General features: G+C 33.6%; 2 protein-coding genes across 3 annotated transcripts; one reads left to right on the top strand and one right to left on the bottom strand.

Moving 5' to 3' along the window:
• Nucleotides 1–1,293: 1,293 nt before the first annotated feature.
• Nucleotides 1,294–5,971, top strand: LOC118037517 (transcription factor bHLH140). Its single transcript, XM_035043510.2, is given in 7 exon segments — nt 1,294–1,539; nt 1,642–1,766; nt 1,895–2,853; nt 3,391–3,463; nt 3,465–4,067; nt 4,150–4,320; nt 4,919–5,971. Coding segments are annotated over 7 exon segments (2,313 nt in total). The 5' UTR covers nt 1,294–1,493; the 3' UTR covers nt 5,255–5,971.
• A 3,765-nt stretch (nt 5,972–9,736) lies between these two features.
• LOC118037516 (pyruvate decarboxylase 2) lies at nt 9,737–13,078 on the bottom strand. Of its 2 annotated transcripts, XM_073405448.1 has the most exons (7): nt 12,342–13,078; nt 11,970–12,133; nt 11,207–11,857; nt 11,001–11,118; nt 10,602–10,790; nt 10,428–10,505; nt 9,737–9,976 (listed from the first exon to the last, which is right to left on the bottom strand). In XM_073405448.1, exons 1-7 carry the CDS (start codon nt 12,864–12,866, stop codon nt 9,956–9,958), a joined length of 1,746 nt encoding a protein of 581 aa, XP_073261549.1. In that variant the 5' UTR covers nt 12,867–13,078; the 3' UTR covers nt 9,737–9,955. The 2 variants fall into 2 exon arrangements, with proteins under 2 accessions (XP_073261549.1, XP_034899399.1); XM_035043508.2 differs by lacking the exon at nt 9,737–9,976 and having other exon boundaries at nt 10,158–10,505; nt 12,342–13,075.
• Between the last annotated feature and the right edge of the window lie 6,162 nt (nt 13,079–19,240).

The raw sequence follows: 19,240 nt of genomic DNA, 5'->3' as shown, positions 1-19,240 counted from the left end.
AGAGGACTATGTATGCTTCGTTGTTGATTGTAGAACAGAAGCAACAGATGTGCATCAGATTAACCAAGTCCTTGTTAGTGTTAATGAGGATGTCTAGGAGTACGGCATCTGAAGTGATTGCAGGACTGCAACCAGTTCTGCATTGCTCATAGCTAATGAGGCTTCGAATTGCAGTCCCAGATGTTTCATCAATAACAAATAGGGATTTCTAGGTCCTCATTTTCTGAATTTTATATCCAAGATTCTACCTGACCCCCTCCTCCTGGATTTGATTATGGCATCTAAGGATGTGTGGCAGAAGGAGTAACAAGCTGCCCTTGGTTAAAAACTGTCTTCTTCCATTTCTTCAGCGCAGTCAATTAACCAGGTTCTTTAAGAGGTCTAGCAAGTGCTCATTTCCTCGGTTAGGTAGATCTTCTGGGAGTGGATGGTATGAAGATATGTGGGTTTAGAGATGAAGGGTACAAAGGTTGATTATAAAAATTATATAAAAATGGTCGGCTAGCCATTTCCTTTCAATATAAAAATTATATTTTTTGTCATACGAGAATATGTTTATAAACATGGTCCCCTGAACTATTGATTGAAATGTAATTAATCCTTGAATAAATTATTGAATGCAATTAGTTCTTAAACAAATCAATTCTAAACCATTCTTTCTCTTCGTAAACATGTCTCTCGTGTGTTTTTAACCGGTTAAAAATTGAATGAAAACCTGATTTTAATTAATAAAAAGGTTGCTTAAATCTTCAGCTTTCTTAATGACTAATTTACACTATATAATTTATTCATCGATTATATACATTTTAACCAATAATTCATAGATTGTTGAACACTCTTTATCATGTTATCAAGAGAGCTTTTCCATGGGCAATGTGCTAATAATTTTATTGGACTTTTACATAAATTAACTAATTTCCATTCATTTGTTTATTTATTTTACTTTCCTCTCATTTTTCATGAAAATACTCCAAGACCTAAAAAAACATTTAAAGATTAAATTAAAAACAAAATCTCTTACTAAATCCGGTCAACCTCGACAAGTTTATCTATAACTTTGACATTAATCGAATGAACTAAGTTTATTTTTTAATCACATTGGAAGTTGACTTAATAATTTAACATGTTATTTGATAATGATGTTAAAACATATCATTTAAAATAATATTATTTTAAATAAAAAAAAATCAGGATTAAACTGCTAACTTAAAGGTTGACCCGTGACTCAGGCCATATGGCCGAGCTGGGTAAAACCACGTTTAAAAACCAAATGCAGGCATCTTACCCCTGCTCGGATCGCACTAACCCTGTTCAGAACTAAGGCAGCTAAAGACCAAATCCAAACATGCTAAAAAGCACTGTAGCTCGTACAGAAACGATCAAGATTACCTTTTTTTAAATTCCTATTAGCACTGTAGCTCGGAAGTTCCTAAACAACAAGAATACTACTCCGATTCTGATGTTGTGACACAAGAGGAGGTTAAGTCGTCCTAATGGCGGTTGATCATCAAAAAATTGATACGGACATCGACAACAAAGGTAATGTAACGTTTCTTCAAACATGTGTTCACTTTCTTCGCAAGGGCTTTGAGTTATGTTCCCCAATTCAAACATTTTTGTGCGTTTTCTTGGCTTAAAAAGGTGAAGAACAGCAGAAAGGAAAGCCAGTGATGGTGATTTTAGTGGGTGCACCAGGAAGTGGCAAGTCAACTTTCTGTGAACACGTAATGGGTTCCTCTTTAAGACCTTGGACTCGCATTTGTCAGGTTTCTTTTCTAATATCACACACTTGTTTGTTAATATGTCTAAATGGGTTTGGTTTGGTTTCAAGTTCGTTAATTCAGGATGTTAAATTGATAATTAGTCAATTTGGGGTTTCGGGTTTTTGTTGAAGGACACTATTAATAATGGTAAAGCTGGAACTAAGCCACAATGTCTAAAGAGAGCAGCGGCTGCGTTGAAAGAAGGCAAAAGTTTGTTTATTGACAGATGCAATTTGGATAAAGAACAACGCTCGGATTTTGTGAAGTTAGATTGTGGCGCACAAGTAGATGTTCATGCTGTTGTGCTTGATCTTCCTGCTCAGCTTTGTATTTCGCGATCTGTAAAAAGGACTGGACATGAGGGAAATTTGCAAGGTGGGAAAGCTGCTGCGGTTGTGAATAGAATGTTGCAGAAGAAAGAGTTGCCCAAGCTTAATGAAGGGTTTGCTCGAATTGTGTTTTGTCATAATGAGAATGATGTTGAGGCTACAATTAAGGCATATTCTGCACTTGGTCCTTTGGATACCCTTTCAAATGGTTGTTTTGGCCAGAAGAATCCAGATGCGAAAATCCAACTTGGTATAATGAAGTTCTTGAAGAAAGTCGAGGCTCCTTCCAGTTTAGGATCATGTTCAGATAGTGTGCAGGATTCTGCCTGTCCTCAGGCTAGTAACGCAAACAATACCTGCTGCAAAGGAACAACTAAACAGTCTTTATTATTAGGTGCTGCTAGTAAAGAGGTAAAAGAGAGTGAAGACATGGCCAAAGGCTCTGTTGACGCTGATGTATCTGCGGGTGACATTACCACTCTAGCATTTCCATCTATTTCGACAGCTGATTTCCAGTTCAACAATGAGAAAGCATCAGATATCATTGTTGAGAAAGTTGAAGAATTTGTGAATAAGCTTGAAAATGCCAGGCTTGTTCTTGTGGACTTGAGTCATGGATCAAAGATTCTGTCTTTGGTCAGGGCTAAAGCTGCAAAAAGGAACATTGACTCAAAAAAGTTCTTCACATTTGTGGGAGATATAACTCGACTTTATTCGCAAGGAGGTTTACACTGCAATGCGATAGCTAATGCTTCCAACTGGTAAGCTTTGTCATCTAGTTATGCTGTGCTGTTTATGTGGTTCTTGGATGTTGAATGTTCAAGAAATAATAGATTGTATAGGCTTCAAAAGCTAAAATATAAGGTTGAAATAGAGATTCAAATGGGGTGTTGAATAGAGGCTTGAAATGTTAAAGCTGGGAATTGCTGTGAGCCATGTGTTATATTTTTGGACTGCACTCTTATGCATATGTGGAACCTGGCTTTAATAGACACTTCTATCTCTCCAAACATGTCATCTTATCTTTCGTCCATGGGTATAATGCAATAAAACTTTTTAAATTTTGGTTCAAAGTTGTTCACCTTCTGAGATGCATGTATGTGACGCTTAAGCATCAATCTCCCCACTGATTTATTAACTTTTCATCTAAACATATTTTTCTCAGATTCCAGATTTTATTTGCTCTGATGACGCTTAGCTGGTTCTTCTCTCTGTGTGTGTGCATGTCTGTGTAACTATTAGTATGATCATGTTATTTATTTGCACATGAATTATATCAACAAGATAATCCCCTGCAGGCGATTGAAACCTGGAGGTGGAGGTGTGAATGCTGCAATTTTCGCTGCAGCAGGTCCTTCCCTAGAGACTGCAAACTAAGGAACGAGCAAAATCTCTTCTCCCTGGACATGCTGTGGTTGTTCCTCTCCCTTCAGATTCTCCATTGTATACTAGGGAAGGGGTATCCCATGTCATCCATGTTCTTGGGCCAAATATGAACCCTCAAAGACCTAATTCTCTGAATAATGACTACACTAAAGGTTGCAGCATTCTGCGTGAAGCTTACACATCACTTTTTACTGGATTTCTGTCTATTATGAGATCCCGTTTAAAATTACCAAGGAGAATCAGTGAAAAACTTGAATCGTCACCTTCAGATTTGAAAGATCCCTCTCATGGTCCCAGGAATCATTTAACAAACAGTGATCAAAAGATTAAGAGAGATGATGACTCTGTATATGAGAGAAGCAAAAAATGCAAAGGGACTCACAATGAAACTGTAGCTGATATTTCTGCTCCTAGTTCCACATATGGAAAGGTAACTGGAGACAAAAGTAAGTTAGAAGGACCGACATCAAAGAGCTGGGGCTCATGGGCACAAGCTCTTTACCACATCGCCATGCACCCTGAGAAGCACAAGGAAAAGTTGCTGGAGGTTTTAGATGCTGTTGTTGTACTAAATGACCTTTATCCAAAGGCAAGCCTTTTAATGTTAGCTCCTTTCTCTATTCTTTTTAAGGTGAATGATTATTTAGTAAAATTGCTATTAATTTTCACAGGCATGCAAGCATCTCCTAGTTTTGGCACGACATGAAGGTCTTGATTGTCTTGCAGATGTGCATCAAGAACACCTTCAGTTGTTAATGACAATGCATGCTGTGGGTTTGAAATGGGCTGAAAAATTCTTGCATGAAGATTCATCAATGGTCTTCCGCCTTGGATACCACTCGGTATGCAATGAGTGCTTAAGCTCAGAAGTTGTTTGTTAACTTTGTTCTTTTTCTGCCGTGGTCTCTGCTTATACAGTAATAGACTTTATTGAGTCAGATAAGGCAACTCTCAGAGCCAGACTGAAATTGTCTCGGAAAAGTTGATGGGTTTTCTTACGGTCTGACAGAATTTTTATATTGAGGGCCATAAGTTGCAGAGTGGCAATAAACACGGGCCAAATGGGGTAGTTAGCTGATGTTACCTCTATTTACAGGAGCCAGGTACAATAATTTGACATAGGAATAGAGGTTGGAACTGGGAATGTGATTGTGGGAAAAGAGATGGTGTTATTCATAAAAAAAATGTGACAAAACTACATAATAACAGAGCTGCTTGTGGCAATAATTAAGAGATAAAACATCATTCTGAATCTGGGGCTGTTTTATATCTTTTCATATTCTTGCGAAATATTTTCATCCTTTACCTTATTTATGTTTTTTTTCAACTCTAATTCTTATTTTCTACCGAAGCTGCTCCATTACTGCTTTAGATATTGAAACTGTAAACTGCAAAAGGAGGGGAGGTTTTTTAACATGCTTGAACTGTCTCTCCTTGCAGGTCCCTTCAATGAGACAATTACACTTGCATGTGATTAGCCAGGATTTCAATTCCAATCATCTCAAGAACAAGAAGCACTGGAACTCTTTTAATACTGCCTTTTTTCGAGATTCAGTGGATGTGATTGAAGAAATCAAGAATCACGGGAAAGCAACTATAAAAGTTGAAGATTGCCAGTTGTCAATGGAGTTGCGATGCCACCGATGTAGAAGTGCACACCCTAATATACCCAGGCTGAAATCACATATTAGCATCTGTCAAGCCCCCTTTCCCCATGCCCTTCTTGAGAACGGCCGTTTAGTGCTTGCACCAAAACATAATTGGAGTGATACCTAGGTATCCATAGATCATGCATCAACAAAAATTTTTGGTGTGCTCCAACTTCTCATTTCTGGCGCAAAAGATGACTTACAAGAGGACATGAAACTCTTTTTGCTATAGGGGACCAAATACAGCTTTCTTCGCAGTTTGTGTTTTCCATCATGGAGCTGTACAGTGCCGTAGAAGTTTATGATTTGGACGGCAGTCTTTACTCCCTCAAGCAACACAATCAGCTTTAAATCCTTATTGTTAATTTTAACTGGGGAATTTGGGAAACTCGGAGACGGATGCTAACCTTTTCTCATTTTTTTCCCCTCCTTAATCTATATCTATATTTGGTGTCTGCTGCATTTGCCTTTGCCACCTTTGCTCTTACCAACGAGGTTTTAACTTTTTACTCTTGTGTGGATTGTCAATTTAGCAGAACATGATACAGCTTCGTTGAGATTGTGGTAAAGACACGATCCTTTGTATTCTTGAACGCTTTGCATAGCAGAAGACCCTGAACACAACTCTGCTTGTGGATTAAAATATCAATTTTGACTTCTTCGAAGGAAATGATTTGGAAATTCTAGCACTTGCGAGCAGCAGCAGCAGCTAGCCACCTATAGTTTTACTTTGCCACTTCAAGGTAAGGGAGTTTCAGGGAAGACTGGAGTATTTTCAATGTATCGAATCTTCGGCCTAGTTTTTATGATTATAACCAGAAAGAGTAACCTTTGCTTTATTTCATCTTCTCAACCTGTGTTTTCTAGACCATCTCTTTACCTGCTCGCAAATGATAGTTTTAAGCTCTCCTGTTTCCCAGGTCATGTCAAGAATCTACACTAGGAAACACAAGTAAAAGTAAATACAACCCCTAGCCATAAGAGTTTCAAAGCAATTTGCAAGAATATCCCCAATGGACTGGTTAAAATCTTGCTTGACGAAAAATGAGAGCCTGTATTCTGTGTTGTACTGTAGGGTGGGTGATTTTATTATCAAACACTTCCTCCATAAACTTTGGATATCTAGCGTCAATCATGGCGTTCGAGGTTTTGTCTTTGTTCTTAGAGGACATGATATGATGTGATGGGTTATGACTTATCATTCTTTTTTTAAATAATTTCTTTGTTAGCCCCAAACCCATTTTTTCTTACAACATGTCGATCCTAGAGGGGATCTGGAAACGAGTTTAGGCCAGGCTCGTGGCCTGGGCCCAGTGCCAGGTCAGTGACCTATCATGGTTCTGCGCAAGGCCTGGGACCAGACCTGGCCCACTTGGCCTTCGCCTTTTATACATGTAGAACCTTTTTTATATGTATATGTTGCCACTTGCATCCAGGCCTCGCGACCAAAGCCTAACATCAATCATCCCACCTAGCACCCTCTAGGCTTATGCTTATAGTGTCTTCAATATTATGATAATTGTTGTAATTTGAAAAAAATATATGTTTAGTTAAAACTATGATTGAAATTGAGGTTGAACAAAAAATAGTTTAATATGTTTGGTTACAAGAATACTTTTCAAATTAAGGTTATAAAAATAACTATAATATATATATATATATATATATATATATATATATATATGTTGATGATTTTTAATTTAAATATTATATATTTAACTACTGCTATTACATCATGAAATAAATAATACTTTATATAAATTCATCCGACAAGAACTATAATTTTTATGGTTTTTTGAGCGTGCAACAAAATCAGGTAAAATATTATTATGAACAAAATTGGGATTACAATTAAATTCTATAAATGCTAAACCATCATGTAATCTCTTTCTAATTGATGCAATGTCATTGAATAATGTTAATTACTAATTTTTCAAATAAAATATAATTAAAAATAATTTTTAAAAATAATTTTTTTACTGGATCAGATTTTATCGAAAATATTTAGGTTCAAGCTGGATCCAGTTCGACCATTATCAATGGATAAGCCAAACAAGTCACTTTGCATTGGTCACTTTAAATGACTAGTACAAAGTGAATTCACAACTCACTTTGCAAGTGAACAATGCAAAGTGAATTAACAACTTTGCATAGTTCTGCAGAGTGAATTTATTAACTATGCTCAGACTGAACACGGGTAGAAGCAACGAATTTCTGTTTTTGTTAAACTTGAGACATAACCACAAGTATGGTGGGTTCCACTTAAAGAAAACTCCATTTTTAAACCTAACCAAACATCAATATCAACGGTGTATATCAACTTTACCCGTTGTCGCAGTGCCAAACAGGCACTTAGACACCCTATCTAAGTCTAGCAGCTAGACCAATCAACCTAACACTTCTTGGGTCTAGGCATTGTAGATGAGGCCTGGTCTCGGACATTGCCCAACATGTGTCAAACCTTTTTGAACCCATGCATTATGAGTTGAGCCTAGTCTCAAGCATTGTTTAGATTTAGGCTTGTGATTTAGGCCTCACACTTAATCCCTTGAGATTTTTTTACTAAACTTGTGTATTTTTAGTCTAGATCCAATGGGTCAAGCGACTTTAAATATCTTACTTTTAAGTTGGGTATTTTTTGGCTTATTGTATATAATATAAGAGATTTACTTGGCAAATGTATATTTCACCTACATCTCTAGGTATACAAGAATTTTTCATGACCTACCACATTTACATCATTTTAGTACATGTGTTAAAGATATTTGTTTCTCATTAATGTTATTTTAAAAGATATTTATCCTTTATTAATACATGTGTATGGAGTATTTATCTTATTAATGTTTTTAGGATGAAATAACCTCATAGTCTCCTCATTTAAGCAAGAGAACAAGATTCATAAATTATAAATGCATTTTGAACTATCCACATAAATGATTTATAATTTTTTTTCATTCTCAACAATACATACATAACACTATTTCATTACATATTAAAATAAAAATAAACAGTCTTGTTTATATATCAAAATAAAAACAAATAGTCATGTTTTTAAAATTTAATACAACACTCTTTTACATATTTATTATGATGAAAATTATAGCATGCCGTTGCTTTGATGTTCTAAACTACTTTTGGTTATTGCTATTAGAAAAACAAAGTAAAAGAATGGATTCCAACAACTAGAAATCAAAATGTTTTTGCACTATACTCTGTGTGGGGTATTTTACTGCACATAATCTAAACAAAGGGCTGTCTGGTAACAATTCCACCTTAATTCGTGCCCCAGATTTTGATCATATATGTCACTTAAACAAGATTATTTGCTTTCTAATCCCATATTAAGATTAAATAATCTTTGGGGCAAACTGCATTGGCCCAATTCTGTGTGGATCTTACTGCCCGTGCAAGTGAAGGACGCATTATCCTGTAATGGGCGACACTCTGAAATTGAAAGAATTGTTCACATACTTCGCCGGAGAACAGAAAATAACCCCATCCTTCTTGGTGCAAGTGGAGTTGGAAAAACAGCCATCGCCAAAGGATTAGCTATATTTTTTTTCCATATTTATTGTATTTTTTCTATAAAAATACTGATTTATTATATATTTAAAACACGATTTATTTCTAAAGAATTTGAAATTTTTTTTGTTTAAAACTTTTTTTTATATTTTTAAATTATTTTGATATGTTAATGTTAAAAATAATTTTAAAAATTAAAAATATATAATTTTAATATATTTTTAAACTATAAACCTCTACCACATCCATAAATATATTTTTAAACATCTAAAAATCCTCACCCATTAAAAAAGATATTTTTTTGCAAGCACAGTGCTTTCCACATCAATTACCCATCTTGGGTTTTGGAAGATCGGAAAAAAACACGAGAGGCATTTTCTTCTATCCTTTTCCAGCCAGATGGGTGTCCCCTACCAGCTTTCATGTGTGCAGATAAAATCCCAAGTTTTTATCTGATAAAAAACAGATGAATCCATACTCTGAATACCCAAAATTTAAATCGTAGTGGCAATCTGAAGTTGGGACAGTAATAACCAAGGAGCATGCCAGAACAAGCTTTCAGCCATCACTTTCCAAGTAGTTTTCTACTGCCCCCCAGGTAGACCAGATTTCCACCGTCACCGGGCAAATTGTCGGAGGATATTTTGCATTCCCCGGATTAAATGGCACTCCCACCTCAGAATTCAGATACTCACAGTTAGCCGAGGACCGCTATCTCTTTCACAAGTCTTCCCGGAGCAATCGGGGAAGACTATTAAATAGGATTGGAATTATGAACCTTTCTGAGGTCCCTTTCACACCTTGCACTAGATTTTTGCAGCACTTGCAGCTAAGGGTGGAACTATAAAATTTTAACTAGGGTTTCGTCATTTTTGGAGAGGCTAAACGCACAACTGTTTTAAAAAATTTGAAAAATCAAAGATTAAAATTTAAAAAATTCGAAAATTCGGGGGTGTCAAGCTCCCCCAAAGCTTGCCCTATGTCCGTCCCTGCTTGCAGCCAAGGTGGCTATCAAAAGAATGCATGTTTGCCCTAAATATTTCACTTGTACAGTTGATATAACTTTGACCAAGTTTACTAACAAAAGTGCAAAAGAACCTGTCGTCATCTTTAACTCTTTAATATGAAAGAAAATTCAATCTTGACAGGCCAGAATGCCTGTCAAGAATAAATACATGTGATATACTCTCAGAAGCCCCTTTCAAGTTTCAATCCATCTTAAAAGAAGTCCCTTTCGAATAGCTCCACCTCTGCTGCGCTGATTGCTCCTTAGCACGTCTCTGGTGAGACCCACCACTGGTGACAATCAAGGGATTGGTCTTTGGACCTAAAAAGTAACACCGTCACCTGCATTAGGGAGGATTTTTGCAGCAGTAGCGGACACTGTATATGGCCACTCTCTACAGTTTGTTAAAGGTAAGTGCGGGACATGTTCAGTTATGTCATTTCATGCCCTATTGTTCTCTCTTTAAGGTGTCAAGGCAGTCACGAAGAGACGAGAAAGATGATAACGAAATCAAACTTATCAGAAAGATGAAATTAAAGGGAAATGAGCTTTGGATACAAGGAAATCGGAGGGAATATCAAGATCACAAACTCCAGTACTAGGAAACAATAAACCAAAAACCCGACAACGTGTAACTAAGAAGCATAGCATCATCACATATTGCCATTGTGGAAAAAGTCTACTGAGGGTTTGGAGGACGGCTATTGGCAGCAGAGACCCTAGAACCCCATTCCAAAAGTTCTTTACTAGTATCATCCTTGTGAGCAATAACCTCAATGAAGCACAAGCTATCCTTCTTTGATCCTGTTGCAGTCTCAATTGCTTCAACCAGATCTTCCTCGCAGAATACCTGAAAGGGCAAATTCAGAAAACGGTGTCGGATGCTTGTTTTTTACTACTACAACATTAATGCATTGAAGCAAATGAACTTAGTTCACAAGCTCACCTTGGCTGTCCAGCACTTGCCTTCACCATTGTGGATGGCATCAACCAAGCCAGTGTAGTTCCAGTTCTTAATCACATTGTAAGGACCATCATGGATCTCGACTTCAATGGTGTATCCACCATTGTTGATGAGGAAGATGATGGTCTTCTGTCCACATCGCAGCATTGTTGACACGTCTTGAGCAGTCACCTATAAGAAAGTAAAGGAGCAATAAGCAATGTATTGAATATCATACTCCGGAAGAAGAAGAAAACATACAGAATTCAAAACCAACAATAAATTTGACAAGCTACAAGTAATAATTTCACGAAAGAATGAGGATTTGGATATGTCAAAATCTGAAATGTTAGCAAAGGAGTTAAAAAAACAGAGTTCTGGGTGGTATTTCTGGTTGTCTACCTGAAAGCTACCATCTCCAATGAAAGAAATCACACGCTTCTCTGGCACAGCCTGAGCATACCCAAGAGTTGCACCAACTGACCAACCAATTGATCCATATTGCATTTGGAACTCGTACCTACAAATCCAAATTCACATACACCATTAAATTTATGGACTCAAATTTAATTACTATAACATCACATACCAAATTCTCAACTGCTTACCCGCATCCCCTAGGCAATTTCAGCTTCTGGCAGTTAAACCATGAGTCTCCAGTCTCAGCAATCACAGCAGTTTCACTAGACAGCATCTTCTGTATATGTTGGAACAGAACATTAACCCTCAAAGGTTCTTTGGGAGCACCCCTCAAAGGCTGTCCCTCGGGAACAAAAATCCTGTGGTAATTATCATAAGCAGTAGTATTGCACTTGAGCCTCTTAGCAAGGGCACTTAAGAAATCCTTCATCAGAATACACCCAAATGCAGGTCCATTTGCAATCACCACACGATCAGGCTGCACAATAATCGCCTTCTCCTTCTTGAGAAGGAGAGAATACCCAACAGAACTATAATCATTGAAAATTGGTCCAGCAAACAAGTAAGCATCTGCAGACTCCACGATCTCTGCACAAAATGCAGTGCTCACTGCACCCCAATAAGTCCCGATGAAATGTGGATGATGCTCTGGCACAAGCCCTTTAGCCGAAGGCATAATTGCAAGCGCATAACCAGAAGCATCAGCTAACTCCACAAATGCCTCGCCTGCATGTGCGGGTCTTAGTTTTGGCCCACCCACCAAAACTGGTTTCACTGCCTTGTTCAAGAACTCGGCCGCCGCTTCCACTGCAGCCTCTAAACCCAATTTGTTACTCAATCTGTAAAACAAAAATCAATACAACACCTAAGTATCCAATCCTCATAATTGTTCCCTATTACTAAAAAGACTTAATTATAAACAAAGATCAATCAAGAGTCCAAAGAAATTACTTGGGGGTGAGCGAGAAAGGAACCGGCTCACGGCTAAACGTTGGATGAGGGATTGCTGACAGGTTACAGCTAATACTGATATAAACAGGCTTGCTTTCTTTCAGAGCAGTTGAAATAGCAGTGTCTATCAGCTCATGTGCATCCTCCAAGTTATTCACCACAGCCTACGAAAACAATCAAACCCCATATACCATTAATCAATAATCACCAGATCCCCACAAAAACAATATGAATGGAAAATATATATATATATATATATATATATAAAAACGCAGGAATTATAGGGTCCACAGGTGAATCTACTCTAAAGATCATGATCCAACAACGTTTCTATATTCTGAAAGTTTTTAACGTTATTTAAAATATCTTTACCTGAAAACAAGTAACAGTCTGGAAACATGCAAGCTCCTGGCTAAAGTCAGGCAAGCCAATGGTGTGGTGCAGAATCCTGTTAGTTCCATAATCATTGGAGTTGGGCCCACCAACAATGCATATGACAGGCAAATTCTCACTGTAAGCACCAGCAATAGCATTCAGCACACTGAGTCCCCCAACAGTGAACGTGACAACACAAGCGCCAACGCCACGCGACCGGGCGTATCCATCCGCAGCGTAGCCGGCGTTGAGCTCGTTACAGCAACCAACAAGGTTGAGCTCGGGCTCAGCGATCAAGTGGTCGAGAAGGGTGAGGTTGAAGTCACCGGGGACGGAGAAAACGTCAGTGACACCAATTTGGACGAGTCGGCGAGCGAGGTGGCGACCCAGAGTCGACTCGGATGCGTTGATCATGGTGGGTGAGACCGAGCTTTGGATAGCCGCTACGGCGCCGTTTGTCGGGTTGATCATGTCGTTGCTGGTTGGTCGGCAGGTGTCAAGAGATCCTATCTTGGTGTCCATGTTGAAAGAAAGAGTCTTTTTTTATATTTTTTTGTTGGAAATAAAAGAGAAAATGGAAGAGAAATAAATAGCCAATTGTAGAGAGAAAAGGATGAAATTAAAGAAATATATATATTTGTAAATTCCAAAGGATGGCTTTTGTTTTGGAAAGGATTTTGAAGAGGTTAATTTAGTATGAAATTGAGGGGAGGAATATTTTTTTGTTTGATTATGGGAGAGGAGATGGGAGAGGCGAGGATTTTATAGGGGAATATTGAGAGAGGGGAGAAGGGATACTAGGGGCGGTTTAGGGGAGATATTTCAGGGGTGAATTCAATGGTGGTTTATGTTTGTGGATTAATAGTAGGATCAAGAAAAATAATTAATTACTATTATTTTGTGGAAAAAATCAATATAAAAAGAAAATTAACTAATTACTGATATTTATGTTGAGAGATTATATTAAGTCCCATCAAAAATATAAAAAATCTCTTCTGTTTTTTTTGTTTTTTTCCTCCCGTTTCTCTTTTCAGTTCGAGTGTTGTGAAATTTCTAGAAAAAAATACAAACCTAACAGTGTATTTATTAATGTCAAAGTTAACACATGGCCAATAAAAGGACAAATTTGCCTCTTGGGACGGGAATGGATGGGAGTTAATGACGGTTCCGGTGGATAGGTGTTTTTTAAATTTTTATGTAAATTAATTTCACATATCTTAAAATTAATAATTATATAATCCATCAATAATTATTATATTAGTAATTATAAAACTTGAATTTGAGAACAAAAAGAACAAATACCTTAATTTCAAACTTAATTTTTTAATATTTTTAAATTATAATATATTATATTAAAAATATTTTTAAATAAAAATATTTTAAAAACAATCAACTTGACTTAAATACAAATATATGAGTTGAGTGGTTACTAATGATTACTGTTTGACATTCATGTGCTTGCTCCAATTCACTCCACTCCTTTTCCTTTTTTTTAGCTTTTCTTTTATACAAGTCATGATATTTTTGTTTCTTTTGTGAAGGGAAAATGCTACAATTTGTAATTAATGAAACTATTAAATTTAGTTTTCTTTTCTTTTCAATGTGTGTAAATATTATAATTTTAAATAGGATAATGTTATTAGAAATAACAATGAGTATCCATATATTAATTTAAAATAGAGTAATATCATTAAAAATTAAAACCAGTATCTTATTCATTATTTAATAGATAAAAGATTGAGATATTTATATTTATATAAATCGTAAAATATAAATATTAAAAAGAAATTTGTATCTCAAGCCGGATTAAAGAATACTCATATTATACTCTGTCTATTATTTTTAAATAAGGAAAATAGTAAATACCTGAGAATCTTACTTATTTAAATCAATTCAAATCAATATTAATATAAATTGAAATGTCGTCCTTGGAAGTCAAGAACCACCAAAGATTCCAAGTAGTAAACAAAAAAGAAATTGGCATCCTATAATTAAATAATATTAACGAGTTTCTGTATATATATTCGTGGGCTTGAAGAAAAAGCAAGTCAAAGGAGTCAACCTATCAAATACCGCAGACAAGTACTGGTAAAAAACTGGGTTTGTTGTGGCTTAACTGTGCCCTGGTTTTGAGCCCTGTTTCGTTACTGGCTAGACTGCAACAGGACCTGGAAAAGGACAAGTGGCCACCGCTCTCAACTCAAGAAACCCAGAAAACGGCGTCGTAATTATGGGTGAGACTGATACCGCGTACGAGCTCTTCCAAAACCACTTGTTTCCAGAAAAACCAGTGGAGTTGCTGGTAATTGCAAATTATAGCTGCTGAATTAAGAAAAATTGGACCAATTAGAGCGTTCCACGTGGATTGCACCAACCTGTACATGTTACTGGAGCTTTCCACTTGGTTGATCGGCGGCTGAACATCGACCCAAGGATTGAGACGAGCGGATTAGCAGGACAGAGATTTCTTAGGCTGGACACTTTTTTTTTTTTTTTTTAAAGCACTTTCATCCTTGAAAAGTTATATTTTTATTGTTAAAAAAATATAAATAAAATCAGGAATTTCCCTTTTATCAGATGTATTTTTGAAGCTGTGTAATATTACAGAAGTTATTGTTCTTTAAAATATTTTTATTTAAAAATATAAAAGATTTTTTTATTTTTTAAAATTAATTTTTGATATCAATATATTAAAATAATCTGAAAAAATCCAAAAAAATATTTTAAAATAAAAAATAATAATAATTTTTTTAAAATCATTCTTGAAACTTAAAAAAAAAAAAAAAATCAAGGCTCTTCGTTCTATCATAGAAATGTAAAATGATTGATACTTTTGTTATTTTTCTCGGTAATTATAGGAATATGAACATATAGTTAAAAGTTTATTATGTGTAAGGTATTTTTGAAAGTTAATGGCTCTTTCTTGGTAAAAAAGTTATAAATTAATCTTACACTGTATATATAAAATATTATTTATTTATTACTCTCATGTCCTTGACAAGAAATATAAAAGAAGAAAAAAAACCATGATATTTTGAGGAGGTTGGCAGAACAGTACGAGAATAAAGTGCATCGTGTTTTATAAAAGTTTTTTAAAAAATAATAATTTATTTTAGTATTTTTTGGATTGTTTTAATACTTTAATTTTAAAAATAATTTTTAAAAAATTAAAAAATATTATTTTAGTATATTTTAATACAAAATATACTTTAAAAAAAAAAACCATAACTACATTTACAATAAATTTCTAAAAGCTTTTGCGTTGCTGCGCTGCGTGGGATCGAATATCACCGCAGATTGGATCACGTGAGCTCAGTGGACAAGGAGAGGTTTATGTCAACAAAAGCAAGAGTCGCGAACTCGCGATGGACAACCGACCATTTCACCTCCCTTGAGCCACGTGACAATCGAGAGACAGCAGCATCAGTATAAAGTTGAAATCTTCAAATATTATAATTATTAGTTGCGTGACTGGTGTTTTTAGCCAATTAACCACATGTTGTGTTCCCTCTTTAAAAAATATATATTTAATTACTCAAATTAAAATAAAATATTATTTTTTATTCTAAATATGAATTAAAAAAATTAAAGCTTGGTATAAACTTAAAAAACACATATACTTTATTGAAATACATAATAATAATGATAATAATAATAATATATGAGTTACTGTTTTCGTTTTTTTCTCTAGTTCTTTTCTCTAAGTTAGAAGACATTTAACTTTTTAAAAAAACAAAAGTGATTTTTTTATAAAAATAGAATTTAAATCATCGTTAAGAAATTATTTAATACTCCTAATCAATCCATATGTTTCATTTTTTTTACAATTTGTTATAAATATTTATTTAATATATTAAATTAATATCATTGATTTTTATTTGAGTATTATTAGTTGCGTCATTGATGCGTGATGTCGAGCTGCCACTGTTTTGGGTTTCTTCCTTCCTAGCTACCACTTCTCCGGTTGTCGGTAGAACTAGATAGCCATCGGAACGTTGGACTCCAAATTACATTTATATTCTTTTCAATGAATTTGATGTTTTTTTTTTTTTACATGATTTTATTTAATTAATTTCTTTTCACTCTATTTTGTTGGTTTTAATTTTTTTTAAGAGATATGTAGAAATAATTTTTTAAGATATAAAATGAATTTTGGTATTTTATTTAATACTCCCTATAAAGCATGTAAAATAGGTATGGAAGAGCTAAAATAATATATTTTTTTTATTTTTATTCTTCTATTTTATAAGGTTGTGTTTCAAATAATTTTTTTTAAAAAAATATTATTATAATATATTTTTAAATAAAAACAAACAATTATTAGCACACTACTACGTGATAGTTACAGGAGAGGTTTATGCTTTCGTAAGGGGACCAAATCAGATTAGGGTAATGTCTATGCCACCTAATTATTTCTTCTAATAACGTGTAGCTTGTTCAACTCTCCAAGGGTTTATTTCGTAACAATATTTAATGTAGCGCTGAATAAAATCGGGTATAAAAAAGTGTTAAGGCATAACGAATCTCAATGCATTGATTCGTATCAAACAAAACCTGCGAGGTAACTCAAGAAAAGTAGCTTAATTCATCATATTTTAAATTTATTTTTTAAAGTATAAATTTGAAAATTAATGAATTAAAATTTTTTAAAAGTAATTGAGATATATATAAATTAATCACCATCCACAGTTTAAAAAAAAATAGTAGGATTATAAATAAAAAAATAAAAAATCTTATTAACTCTTCTTGGAATGGTAAGTTTTTGTTTTATTTGCCAGGATTAGTCACACTTGTTTTTTATTTTAGTGTGTTTGTTGCGGTAAAAAAAATGTAGGAAAGAGTTTGGTAATTTATTATTGAGGTTGTTATTATAGTTATAGTTTTAAAAAAATTGTTTTTATAAAAAGTATTTTTAGTTGAGATTGGTTTGGAAAAATATATATTTAGTTAAAATTGTGGTTGAAATTGAGATTGAACAAAAAATAATTTAATATGTATAGTTAAAAAATACTTTTTAAATTGGGGTTATAAAATAATTAATATATATATATATATATATTAATATTAATATTAATGATTTTTAATTTAAATATTGTAGATTTAACTACTGTTATTATATCATGAAATAAATAATATTGATATCAAATATTTTTTATTATTCCATTAAACTATGTACAATGTCATCACATACGAAATCTATTCAACAAGGATTATATTTTCCATGGTTTTCTAAGCGCGAAATAACAAAAATTGAATTTTTTTATCATGTCATCAAGTGATCTCCTTTTAATTTTTCAAATAAAACACAATTAAAATAAAAATAAAAACTAGATTTTTTTTTAACTAGGTTGGACTCGGCAAGAACATAACTGGAATTGCGATCAAATTTCATAAATGTTATGTCATCATGTGATATTCTTTTAATTTATGTAATGTTATTAAATAATATTAAATACTAGTTTTTCGAGTAAACTCAATTTAAAAAATATATATATATAATTTCACTACGTACAAAATTCATTCGATAAAAACTACAATTTCCGTGATTTTTTGAGCATGCAATAAAATTAGGTAAAAAATTATCAGGAATAAAATTGAGATTACAACACGAGTAAATTTAATTCACCTTAAACTAATTTTTAAACAAAAAAAATTTATTGTGAACGTAAACAATACAAGTGAAATCAATTAACTGCATTAATTTTTCATGAAAAAAAAAACTAAACTTTTCACTTAAATAGTACGAGTTAATTAATTCACTCGTACTAATTTTTTAAAATAAAAAAAAATTATTCACTTTAGTGAACAATATGACAGTGGAGCCATGCTCCACTGTTGTGGTTCCTCCCTCATGAGAAGCAGCAAAATTCTCCAAAACCTGCGGCACCATCTTTGCTTTTAGTGGGTCCTACTATCATAAAACACTTTTTTCTTCTTAACCAAATGATATTATGTGTGGCTGAGGGTGAAACTCACCTGCAACCACATTACCAAACAGACACTAAATTGTGTTATATACTATGGGTTCATTAAAAAATTAAATTTGAAATACAATTTTTATAAAGCAGGTTTTACATTTATTTTTAAATGAGTTTCATAAAATGCTTATTATTTTTAAGCTTTTTAAAAAACTTTGAATTTTATTTTATTTTTTTCTTTACTTCAAATTAATATTTTTTTATGTTTTCAAATCAATTTAATGCACTGATATCAAAATAATTTTTTAAAAAAAATTGATGCATTTTCAACTTTAAAAAACAACTGCAACCACATTTTTAAACACAATTGAACCAAATATTTTATACATGTTTTTTGCTATATATAAGTCTCAACTATAATTTTTACTAAAAATATATTTAAATCCAGCTAATCATATTTTTTTAAAATTTATTTTAAAAAAATTTCAATTATAAAAGTTGTCTTAAAAATAAACAATATGATTAGAACACCATACAGATATCTTTGGTACACGATGTCGATCTTTTATTGGTTTGGGTTTCTTCCTTCAAGCTTCTTCTCCCTTTGTCGCTTCTAGCTCGCTGTACTGAATAGTTGCTATAACGAGGTAGTGTTTGGGAACGCAGTTAAAACGGCGTTCTTAAAAAATTTTAAAAAAACTTTTTGTTAAAATTTAATATGGTTTGTATTTTTTGGATTGTTTTGATGTGCTGATGTCAAAAATAATTTTTAAAAAAAAAAAAAAAATCATTAACATGCATTTCAGTAAGAAAAGTTATTTGAAAGGCATCTGTTACCACACTATCAAACACGCTATGTGGGGGTGAGCATCTAGGAAGTTGCGGTTGGAATAGTTTTTTATTAATTTTTTTAAATTATTTTTTTAATTATTTTATATGCTAATATTAAAAATAAAATTTTAAAAATAAAAAAATAAT

Source organism: Populus alba, chromosome 16 (assembly GCF_005239225.2).
Source record: "Populus alba chromosome 16, ASM523922v2, whole genome shotgun sequence".
In the NCBI taxonomy this organism is placed as follows: domain Eukaryota; kingdom Viridiplantae; phylum Streptophyta; class Magnoliopsida; order Malpighiales; family Salicaceae; genus Populus; species Populus alba.
The sequence above is the reverse complement of the archived record's forward strand: the minus strand, read 5'-3'. Positions and strand labels throughout refer to the sequence as shown.

Excerpts from the sequence above, each read along its gene's own strand:
- LOC118037516 (XM_035043508.2), bottom strand. The coding sequence starts at position 12,866 with ATGGACACCAAGATAGGATCTCTTGACACCTGCCGACCAACCAGCAAC. Across the intron at positions 12,134-12,341 it reads AGACTGTTACTTGTTTTCAG|GCTGTGGTGAATAACTTGGA; the intron begins GTAAAGATATTT and ends TTGTTTTCGTAG. Across the intron at positions 10,791-11,000 it reads TTGGAGATGGTAGCTTTCAG|GTGACTGCTCAAGACGTGTC; the intron begins GTAGACAACCAG and ends ACTTTCTTATAG.